At 51.8% G+C, this 11713-nt stretch overlaps 1 protein-coding gene across 1 annotated transcript in view; it reads right to left on the reverse strand.

Annotated features, from left to right (window-relative positions):
* Nucleotides 1–9084: 9084 nt before the first annotated feature.
* Nucleotides 9085–11713, reverse strand: part of C12H2orf42 (chromosome 12 C2orf42 homolog) — a 36999-nt gene continuing 34370 nt past the window's right edge. Inside the window, exons 9-10 of the mRNA XM_055088852.1 lie at nucleotides 10908–11038; nucleotides 9085–9168 (exon numbers count right to left, since the gene is read on the reverse strand). Coding sequence (XP_054944827.1) covers nucleotides 9085–9168; nucleotides 10908–11038 — 215 coding nt within the window. The remainder of the gene's footprint in view (nucleotides 9169–10907; nucleotides 11039–11713) is intronic.

The raw sequence follows: 11713 nt of genomic DNA on the forward strand, positions 1-11713 counted from the left end.
AAGCTCTTCCTAGGCAGTACTGGGCCAGGCACTGTGAGTACAAGAAAAGTTCTAGGGCTTCCCTGGTGGCGCAGTGGTTGAGAGTCCGCCTGCCGATGCAGGGGACACGGGTTCGTGCCCCGGTCTGGGAAGATCCCACGTGCCGCGGAGCGGCTGGGCCCGTGAGCCATGGCCGCTGAGCCTGCGCGTCCAGAGCCTGTGCTCCGCAACGGGAGAGGCCACAACAGTGAGAGGCCCGCGTACCACACACACACACAAATATATATATATATATATATACACATATATATAAGAAGTCCTTTTACAGGGGGACAGTTGGTAATGCAACTTCATAGAAAAGCAAATGCATATAATTAGGGGTACTTACTGTTAAAAGGAGGAGGCACTATATCCTTAAAGAAAAAACACCTGCTAATCAACAACTGGATGAATGCTGTTAGCCCTTTCCCATTTTCCTGTTAAAACTGGATTCCAACAGTAGTATTCCACAGTTGGCAGTGCTGTCAGATCAGCTACAACAATGCCGACATGATAGGAAAGAAAGGAAAGTTCTAAAGGCCAGCCTTCATTTTACAGATGGAAAGAGGCCAGCTCAGAGATACTAAGGAGCTCGGCCAAGGTTATACATATACTGAGGGGCCGTCATGGGTTTGGAACTCAAGTTTCCTCCCTTTTTGCCCTGTGCTCTTTCGACAGCATCTTACCCAACTTACACTATGGTTGAAGGAGCAGGAATGGCACCTCTGGAACAATTACAGAACTCTTAGAGGGGAGCAGAGTTCCCCTTGTTGGTGATTTCCCACCCACAGTGGGCTTGTTGCCAGTGTCTTTATGTTGTTTACTTATATGTGCTTGTCTACGGGGTTGTAATTTTCTTTTGAGACACTGGGAAATCCCGTAATTTAAAAAAAATCAGTGAAATTTAATTCCTATATTTTTGCCCAGTTTGTGCTTCTTCTGTGTGTGTGTGTGTTTTGTATGCTAGCAATTTCTATCCTCAGACAATTTCACATAGGTTGGTCTGGGGGAGGGCTCTCTGTCTGTATGTGCTTTACCTGGGGTACAATGACAGAGACAGAGCAGAGTGGGAGTGAGGTATGGGGAAGAGGCAACGGGCGCCCACGAGGAAAGGAGACATCATGCCGTCTTACTCTCTGGGAGGCTCTGAACCTGGAGAAGGGGGTCTGCCATGGTCGTGCACTGGTGGGGTGAGATGGTGTCTCTGGGAAAAAGGAAAGAGGCTGGTAAAGGGTTTTCTTAACCCAGAAATGTATAGGATTTGAAGGTTCCTGACAGTGTCAATTGTCATTCATTCGTTCACTCAAATAACCCTGGAAAGAATGCAACAAATAATGATCTAAAATCACCTCTGGGGGCTTCCCTGGTGGTGCAGTGGTTAAGAATCCGCTTGCCAATGCAGGGGACACAGGTTCGAGCCCTGGTCAGGGAAGATCCCACATGCTGCGGAGCAACTAAGCCCGTGACTACTGAGCCCGCGTGCCACGACTACTGAAGCCCGCGCACCTAGAGCCCGTGCTCCGCAACAAGAGAAGCCACCGCACTGAGAAGTCTGCACACCACAATGAAGAGTAGCCCCCGCTCGCCATAACTAGAGAAAGCCCGCGCACAGCGACAAAGACCCAACGCAGCCAAAAAAAAAAAGATAAATAAAATCACTTCTGGGCAAAGGCCCTGTGTCAGGTTCCAGAAAAGATGTGTTTTATGTCTAAGGATGTGTCTTGGTTCTGTTCTGCCCTCTCTAGCAGAGAATCAGCCTCCTCTGGCCCAACGGCCTGCCTGAGGGCTTCCACTCAGTCTCAAGGGCCCCGGAGAGACTCCTGGCCGGGCCGGGCCTTCTGGGGCTGGAGTGTGGGAGAAGGCTGCCAGCCACACCGATGCCTCACCAAGATCAGATGGGAAGGAGCGAGGTGCTGGGGAGCTGGGCCTGGCTTCCAAGGAAAAATGCCACCGCAGCTCCTCTGAGAAGCCAGTGGGCCGAGAGCAGGGCTTGGAGGATTGTGGGTTTCCAACACTCCCTGACTTAACACCCAACTTTTTGTCAGAGAAGATGAAAACAACCAGGCCCACTATCGAGAAATGAAACCAAGTTTGGATCTCACAAGAGATCAGAAAAGAGTGTAAAAATGGAAACCAGGGGGACCCTGGCACAGGCTGGGGCGCTGGCCTCAGGGGTTGCCGTCCTGGGTCGGGCCTCCCAGGGGCCACATTGTGGGGAGAGACGGGGCTGGGGGAAGAGCTGAGAGTGGGTCACATTTCTAACTCCTGTCTCTTTGGAGCTGTGAGTCAGATTTTATCTTACTTGTTTTGACCTTCCATGAGGCAACAGCTGGAGGTGGGGCAGAGAGACAGAGCAACAAGTGTGCTGGTTCTTCTTTTGGCCCATTTAGCAACTTCCTGTAATTTTTGAGCAAGGACAGGTATAACCCCTTGTGCCCTGAGATGCGTAGTCTCCAACATATGCTCTGACCTCAAGGTTGTCTGGCTCAGCCCAGTCAAAGGCAAATTCATTGACTGCAGGGAAATTGTGGACGTTAAATAAGCCCCCTTGGCTGGGCCCGACTGGTCGGTTATTCAGCAAATAAATTTGGGCACCTACTATGTGCCTCACACAGTGAGGGGCCTCGAGGCTCACATCTCCTTCATGCTCCACTCCTTTCCCCTTTATCACTCAGCAAGACCCATATTTTACCAATGACAATATGGCACCACAGAGAGAAAACCACAGACTTGGCCTCTGTCTTTAAGTGAGTGAAGTGTGCAGCAAATTCAAATGGGTCTGCTACAGAGTCTTCCTCAAGTAATTCTGGGTGCTTTCCAAACTTAGCAATACCCTAAAGAATGGGGGAGGAGGCAGGGGAGCTTTCCAGGGAGAGGAGCAGCATGTGCAAAGCAGCATGTGCAAAGGCCCTGTGGTGAGGGACCTTCCAAAACCTGAGGGAAGGCAGTGTGACAGGAAGGAAAGGTTGGGCTCCTGCTGGGCAAGTGGAGCCTCTCTGTGAACCCCCTTTTGATCCCCCTCACTTCACCTAGGACACCTCTTTTTTTCCTCAGATCTCAAATCTGGAAAGCCTTCCCTGAGTACCTGGAGGCAGTCAGGTCCTCTGTTAAATGCCCTCTTATACTTACCCTCTGGATCCTAGTGTCTCCTCAAAGGGAGCTCTGCCGTTCACCAACTGAGGCTGTTCAGCCTTCTGTGGCCCTGGCTGGGGTGGACCCTCTTCCTCCCACCTGAGGGTCAAGCCTTAGCCTGGAAGTGTCCCGGAGGGGCATGGCCGGAGCTGCCAGGCGTGTGACCAGGGCCTGCTCTGTGCCCGAGGGTCAGCCCTGCCCCAGGAGCTCTGGGGGCTGTCAGGCACAGGGTTGCAGGGCCACTGGCTGACAGGAGATGTGACAGGACTTTGCAGTCCTGTCCATGACATCAGCCCATGACCCCATATCCTGGGAACAGCCTGGCCTCATGGCTCTGTGCCCTCCTCAGCCACCCAACATTGTCATTACCTAGAACTGTTCCACCTCTGCTCTAAAACAATTCTAGAATTCCCGCTTTCTGGTCGCAGCCTTCTCCCTTACAGAGTTTTCATCCTCGACTCCCATCACTCCCATCCTCAACCTCACAGAGTTCCCCAGCACCTGCCCCAGCCCATCCTCACCTCCTGCTCCCGAAGGCCCAGACCCTTTCCATCATGTCAGACCCCTTTTCCCCAAACCCGCCACGCCCTGCTCGTCTGTCCTTCCGCTGCCCATGGCTGGGCTAGACATCCTGGCTCTGGGTCAGACCAGCCTCCTGCTGCCCTCATCTCCGCCATGGGGGGACTGGGGCCACTACAAACCGGAGGCCTCCAGCGTTAGTCTTCCTCTCCCCAGGATGGTTCCAAGCCTCCCCCGCAGCCCTCCACCCATCACCTCTCCACCCCACCCCTGGCGAACAGCCCCGATCCCACGTCTCGGAGACATCTGAGGTCACCGGGTGGGGAGCCCCTGCTGTCGCGGAGGCATGCTGCTCAGTCCTCGGAGGGAAGCCGGGGCGGGGTGGTGGGGTTGGTGGCAGCGGCCCCAGCCGCAGCCAGTGCTGAGTGCCGCAGGACTGTGCGGGCCTCGCCACCCGCTGCCCCGAGCGAGCGAGCGTGTGTGAGGCTCTGCCGGCCCATCGTCCCGCCCGCTCCCCGCCCGCGCGCCCCCGCCCCACTCCGCACAGTCATTGCTCCCCACTGAAGCTCTTCGCTCCTAATGCCATTTTGCACCTGCTTCCCAGGGAATCTGGACGGACACACCACCTGCCTGGCTCGCCTTCTGCATGGTTCCCTGCCTTGGCTCCGCCCTGCACACCTCCTGAGCGGCGGCTCCTCGCCCGCCCCAGGCTAACCCTTCCACCGGGACGGTGGGCCCCCTCCCTCGTTTGTCCCTCTCAGGCCCCACGTTCCTGGGAGCCAGCATCCCCTCATCCCAACCTTCTCCCTCCCTCCACTGCCCTGCACTTGTCCTCGCCAGCTGGCCTTCCTTCCCTCCCAGCCACCGGGGCCACCAAGATGCTACAATCCTCAGCTACATCTCCATCTTTCCCACGCCTGGCCTGTGCTAAGCCCTCTCTCCTCCCTCAGCCGCCCCGGCTCTTGTCTCCCGGGACCCCACTCTGCTCTCGGCCTTCTGCCTCTCTCACCTCGTCTCCTGGCCCGCGGCTGACCCTTCAATGCCTGTGTCCCCAGGCCTGGGGTGGGATCCTCTTCTCTTCTCAGTCAGCTCCCTCCCTCCATGGGGATCAGATGGCTCCCAGATGCTGATTTGCTGACCACTCCCAAATTCCATCTTTCAATCAGGACTTCTTCCTGAAGTCCAGATTCCACTATCCAACTGACAAGGGGATTTTTCCACTTGGTTGTACCCTGTGTACCTCAAACCCAGCACGTCGCAGGATGAATTCATAGTCACCCCATAAAGCCGTTCCTCTGGGATCTCCAGAGAGTGCCACCACCATCCTCCAAGTCACCCAGGCCAGGAATCGGGGCAGCCCCTCAGTCACCCCTTCCAGGTAGTCAGCAGGTACTACCGGTTCTACTCCTACACTTCCTCCCAACCTGTCCTCTCCTCTCCTCAGCGCTGCCACTGAACGCGGCCTTCATCATTTCTAACTGCACTGCCATTTCCATCACTTAACCCTATACTCTGTATCTCTCCATTAATGTAGGGGGTGCTCATTGAGGAGACAATATTTGAGGTGTGTCCAAAAGAAGGACTAAGATTTTATCAAACAGGAATCTGATTGAAGGAAGGCATTCCAGGGACAGGGGATGCATGTGAGAGGCATGGAGGTTTTGGGAGGGTGGGGCGCCTTAGGGGAACTGCAGCTAGTTCTGCAGCTGGAGCAGAGGTTGAGTGTGCAGGACATGCCAGAGATGGATCTGGAGAGACAGGATGAGGGACAATGGCTACTGTGCTCTGGGAAGCCTGACTTTGCCCAGTACAGAACAGGGCAGGACATAAGGAGTGGTTTGATGCCATGAGGAAGGTGGGCAGTGCCAGGCCACTGGGGGGCCCGGGGAGGAGGTGATGGGACTGTGATCTCGAGCAAGCCAGAGAAAAGAGAGCAGGGCCAGACTTGAGGGGGGTTTAGATGGCAGTGACCTGGTGCCAGAGGAGGTGTGAAGGTTGTGGGAACGTGATGAGGTGGGTTCCTGGGTGGATGGAGAAGCCCTTCACCAAGATGGTAGCCCTGGAGGGGAGCAGGTTTGAGAGCAAGAAAATGAGCTCAGCTTTGCTTATAAGATAGGACCTGAAATGTACACATTGGAAGGGGCCATCAGGCTGGGAGAACTTTCTGAAGGTCCCATTCAAGACAGAGCTGGGGGGAGGGGTTCAGATCCAGGTGTGTTCAGATCAGACCAGCTCCTAAGAGCTGATTGTTAAATTTTCAGGAATTATGTGAGACAAAAACCTAGCTACTATTAAACCTAGCTATTATTTTAAAATTAAACCTAGCTATTATTAAAAAATTAAACTATAATAAAATTACAGTTAAATAAATTATATTAAAAACAAAGATAAAGGGCTTCCCTGGTGGCGCAGTGGTTGCGCGTCCGCCTGCCGATGCAGGGGAACCGGGTTCGCGCCCCGGTCTGGGAAGATCCCACATGCCGCGGAGCGGCTGGGCCCGTGAGCCACGGCCGCTGATTTTAAAATTAAACCTAGCTATTATTAAAAAATTAAACTATAATAAAATTACAGTTAAATAAATTATATTAAAAACAAAGATAAATACACAAAACTCATAACTTCCTAAGAATTTTACAATGTTTTACTATTTATGCCTTTAAGATTCTTTACATCTCTTACGTCTGTGGAAATACTATATAATGTTGTGTTACTGTGCTTTTCTTCCCAGCTCTGCATACAGTGACATCACATTGGTAGCTTGAAATCGGCCATGGTGGGAATATTTACACCATGGAAACTGGCAAACACCACAAATCAGGGCTTGATTTACTGTTTTGTTGACTCTCTGGACTTAAGAAATTTATAGAGGAAATGTTAACAAGGCACATTAAATTAAATCTAAATGTATGTTGTGCCAGTGGCCAGTACATTGTGAATGGCACAGAAAAATCGAGCAAATGTTCTTCCAGTATTCAAAAACCATTATCTGATTCAGTAAGGAAGTTGCTTACGCCATGGACAAATGAGTGAAATTCCAACATATATCTTTATTGTTTCACTTTTTCCTTGCTAGTTGGCACAAAAATATCAACCACCATTCATGTTGGAACTACACTCATTTTTCAATTATAATGATAGGTTGGTTATGGAATCAGTGGGTTGGTAAAAATCAATGAAAGTATTCTGTAAGGCTCGATTTGCTATATGCAATTGACAATAAAGAGTACTGTATATAGATGTATATATATATTTTTTTAATTTATTTATTTAGTTTTGGCTGTGTTGGGTCTTCGTTGCTGTGTGCAGTCTTTCTCTAGTTGCGGCGCACGGCCTTCTCATTGCTGTGGCTTCTCTTGTTGCAGAGCACGGGCTCTAGGCGCGTGGGCTTCAATAGTTGCGGCGCGGGAGCTTCAGTGGTTGTGGCTCACGGGCTCTAGAGCACAGGCTCAGTAGCTGTGGCGCATGGGCTTAGTTGCTCCGCGGCATGTGGGATCTTCCCGGACCAGGGCTTGAACCTGTGTCCCCTGCATTGGCATGCGGATTCTTAACCACTGCGCCACCAGGGGAGTCCCAAGAGTACTGTATATTTTATTATTATTTGTAAATTGCTAAACATCCTTTATGTCAATAACATTTATAATAAACTCACATATGTGTATGTACGCATACATTTTTTTCTCCAGGGGGGTCTGTTGTTTAACGTTTGCACACCACAGGGATGATTTCCTTAGGCTGAGGAGTGACCAGAGGCTTGACTCTTTGAAAGGATGCCCAGAAGAGGCAGGGAATTCTCGGTGGAAAAAGCTCCCATCAATGCAGAGAGGAGGGGTGGGTAAGTGAGATTCATGTGGAGGGATTAGCCTGGATGGGTGAAGAGTCCCTGAGAAAGGCGTGGAAGTGGACAGAACCTGGGGCTCACTATTTTCTCTGCCGTGTAGGATGCGACCCATCTTCTGAGAGCGTGAGGCAGAGACGTAGAGAGGAGCTGGGGCGGTTTGATCACGCTGGTCGGTGAGGGGCAGAGGATGAGGCTGACTCAGAAAGACAGGAGACCAGGACAGCAAAATCCTAACCGTGAGCACCAGAAGGTTGCGTGTCAACCAGGTTCCCCTCCTGGGCCCCGCCCTGCAGGATGGATTGTTTTATTAATCTCCCAGGATGATCCTAAGAAGAAACAGAAGCTGGGAGAAGTTAAGTCCTTTGTCCACGGCACACAGCTGGTTACCGGCTGAGTCAGGATTCAAACACAGGCAGCAACCTTTGCTAAGGTTGCTCCTTAGCAAAGCACCTCGGACTGTACAAACTGGAACTCCTCCAGGACAGAGGTTGGCAGTGCAGGTGTCGCACGTGTCAGGGCTTGAAGGCTTCAAAAGGCCTGGCAAAGCCACCTCACGTCTCTGGCCCCAGTCTGGCGTCCATCTCCCAGCGTGCTCATGGCACCACTCCACAGTGTCTACGGAGGCTCATAATAACAAATACGGCCTTGCATTATTTTTTTATATCTTTGTTATTTTCTTTTCTAATAATTCATCTTTATTGTATTTTTAAAAATAAAGCACATGACAGATTGGAAATGTACAAAATTAGGCCTTCACCTTCAAACATTTGAGAAGCACTGTCTTAACCCACCCTTCTTCTTCTTCTTTTTTAAATTATTTATTTATTTAGGCTACGTCTGGTTTTAGTTGTGGCACGCGGGATCTTCGTTGGGGCATGCAGGATCTTTTAGTTGCAACATGCAGACTCTTAGCTGCCGCATGCAAACTCTTAGTTGCAGCATGCATGTGGGATCTAGTTCCCTGACCAGGGGTCGAACCCGGGCCCCTTGCATTGGGAGTGCTGGACCACCAAGGAAGTCTCCTAACCCACCTTCCTAATCATATTATTGCTCCCTTGCTGGAAACCCTTAGTGATCCCCACTGGCTACAGCAGAGGTTTCAAATGGCGGGTGGGGACCAGTTCATGGGTTGGGAGCTTAATTTACTGTGTCATTACCAGCATTAAAAATAGAGAGGGCTTCCCTGGTGGCGCAGTGGTTGGGGGTCCGCCTGCCGATGCAGGGGACACGGGTTCGTGCCCCGGTCCGGGAAGATCCCACATGGTGAGCCATGGCCGCTGAGCCTGCGCGTCCGGAGCCTGTACTCCTCAACGGGAGAGGCCACAACAGTGAGAGGCCTGCGTACCGCAAAAAAAAAAAAAAAAAGATAAAAAAGCGGAGTAAAATAGAAAATATGAGTGTTTCACATGTGGTAAATGCACTTTGCTTTATACACACACACACACGTGTATATACATATATACAGTATACACACATATGTATATATATATTTCATATAATGCATGTGTGTGCTGGAGTATGATGAAAAATGTCTTTCTTCCTATGACCACCGTAAAAAAAAGTTTGAATACAGTGGTCTACCAGATAAAGACAGCGCTGCCAGCCTGACGTGCAAAGCCACAGAGGAGAGGCAATCGCTGAGGGAGAGCAGGCAGCGCTTCCTGGGAAAAGGGTGAAGGTGAGCAGGGTTTAGAGGATGAAGGAGAAGAGGGAATGACATGAGCAAAGACCCCAAAAGACCACGACCTTCATGCCCTAGATTGTGCGGGTGTTCCAACTAGGAATGGGTCTAGTCCTGGCCTCCAGGAGCTTGCAGGTGGCATGAGGACTGCAGTCCCTGTGATGGGAGCGTAGAGGAGGGAACCCTTAAGTCTGTCAGGGAAATCAAGGAAGACTTCCTGGAGGTGACAATACCTTAGCTAACTTCTGATGAAAGAGCTGGAGTTCACCAGGGGAACAGGGGTGTGGGGAAGGCTTGCCTGGCCAAGTGAGTGACTTGTGAAAAGGCATGAAAAGCTCCTCCTGCTTGGGGATACAAGTCATCCGATGTAGGTGGAGTGTGAACTAGGGAGGGGCCTCACGTACCATGTTGAGAGTCAGGATTTTGTTTTGGCCTGAGGAGCCATGGAGGAATTTTGGGCAGAAGAATGCCATGAGTATACTTCCATCTCAGGACTCTGGCAGCCCCAGGAGAGTGGATTACCGGGGAGGGGACAGCAGGGAGGGGACCTGTGGGGCGACTATTGCAGCGGTTGGGCCTGAGGTAGGGCAGTCGGGGTGCAGAGGGTGGGCAGGATGGGGGGACTCAGGAGGAGGCAGCAGAACAAGGCCACCCATCAGCTGACTGAATGGGCAGCGAGACGAGGCGGAAGGTGAGGATGACTCCAGCGTGGCTGACTTGGGAAACTGGCTGGATGGTGGTGCCTTTTGCTCAGATAACACATGAGGCAGAGCAGGTCTAGGCAGGAGACAATGCATTTAGTGTGGAAAGTGGCACTTGTAGGTGGGTGTGGCATGTAGCAAGGGGGCTAGGTTAGGCCAGGGGTACAGGCTGGGGAGAGTGAGAAAGAAAGGGCCGTAGAAGGAGCCTCAAGGAGAAAGGCGCCACGAAAGACTGAGGGGAATGGTCTTTGAGGCACAAGGTCAAAAAACTTGGGTCTCAGGAGCCAATGGGGCAGAAAAAACCTAGGAAGAAAAGCAGCAAGGCAAACGCTTGGGAAAATCAGATATCCCCAGGGGCTCCTGCGATGTGGCCATTGGGAAGCCACTGACACCCTTGGCAAGGGCGTAGTTCAGGATGGGGGTGCCGAAGGCAGCGGCTTGGGGAGTGAGTGGAGCGGACACGGAGAGGCAGAGGGGAGCGGGGCTGCTCTAGACCACGTGGCGCCTTTGTGCGAGTTGGACGGGGCCCCTCCTTCCTCCAGGCAGATCTGGAGCACACTGGCTTGGCGGGGGGAGGGACGTGGGTGGTCTTCAGCCCCATGTGCCCCACAGGGGGGCATCTGCATGCCGTGGCGCTGCGAGTATGGACCAGCCCTGCTAGAAACTGACTGGGCAGGAAGGAGAAAGGTAGTCATTGACCAAGGCAGATGCTGGATCATGTGAGGGAGTATTTTTTAGGATGTGAGAGACTAGTGCATGCTGGCTCGGATGAGGGAGGGGAGCCCATGAAGAAACAGAGTACAGGACCGGAGCCTGCAACAGGAAGCCAGGTGGGAGCCTGGGCAGGAGGGGGCAAGCCTGGTGTCCCTGCCGGGGGGTCTGGGGAGCCGGTCGCTGAAGGGGAGCAGGGCTGTGCTCCTGGGGCGCGGCGTGCCGGCGGGTGCTGCAGCCAGCACTGAGCTGAGAACCTTGGCTCTGGGGCTTGGGAGAGGACGCCCAGCAGGGACACTGAGCCTACCTGTCCTGAGTGACCAGTGGCTCCGGTGACCGAGACCGGGCGACATGCAGACTGCCGGACAGTGGGCCTAGTACTGGCCAGGCTGCGGAGGGTCTTGGCACAGAGCTTTTGTATACTCAGTATTTTACTTTCTATTATGGAACATTTTGGAACACATCCAAAAGTTGTGGGAAACTCAGATGAACCCTCTTACACCTACCATTTAGTTTCAACAGTTATTACTATTGTCAGTGTTATTTTATTACCCTTCATTTAAGTACCTTTTTAAAAAATAAAAAAAAATTGTTAGACTTTATTTTTTAGAGCAGTGTTAGGTTCACAGTATTTTTTAGAGCAGTTTTAGATTCACAGCCAAATTGATCTGAAGGTACAGCAATTTCCCATCTACCCCTGGTTAAAAATCTTTTTTTTTTTTTTTTTTTTTTTTTGCGGTACGCGGGCCTCTCACTGTTGTGGCCTCTCCCGTTGCAGAGCACAGGCTCCGGACGCGCAGGCTCAGCGGCCGTGGCTCACGGGCCCAGCCGCTCCGTGGCATGTGGGATCCTCCCAGACCGGCATGGGGGATCTTCCCGGACCGGGGCACGAACCCGTGTCCCCTGCATCGGCAGGGGCGGACTCTCAACCACTGCGCCACCAGGGAAGCCCTAAAATCTTTTTTACTTGAAAATAATTTTAAACTTACAGAACTTGCAAGAAGAAGCTTCTTTATTTTTAAATAATGTTTTTCTTATTAGAGAATATATTCTCAGAATGGATACAGAAGAAAACTGAGATTTTCATGATCCTACCACCCAGAAAAAAGTACT

Source organism: Physeter macrocephalus, chromosome 12 (genome assembly GCF_002837175.3).
Source record: "Physeter macrocephalus isolate SW-GA chromosome 12, ASM283717v5, whole genome shotgun sequence".
NCBI lineage: Eukaryota > Metazoa > Chordata > Mammalia > Artiodactyla > Physeteridae > Physeter > Physeter macrocephalus.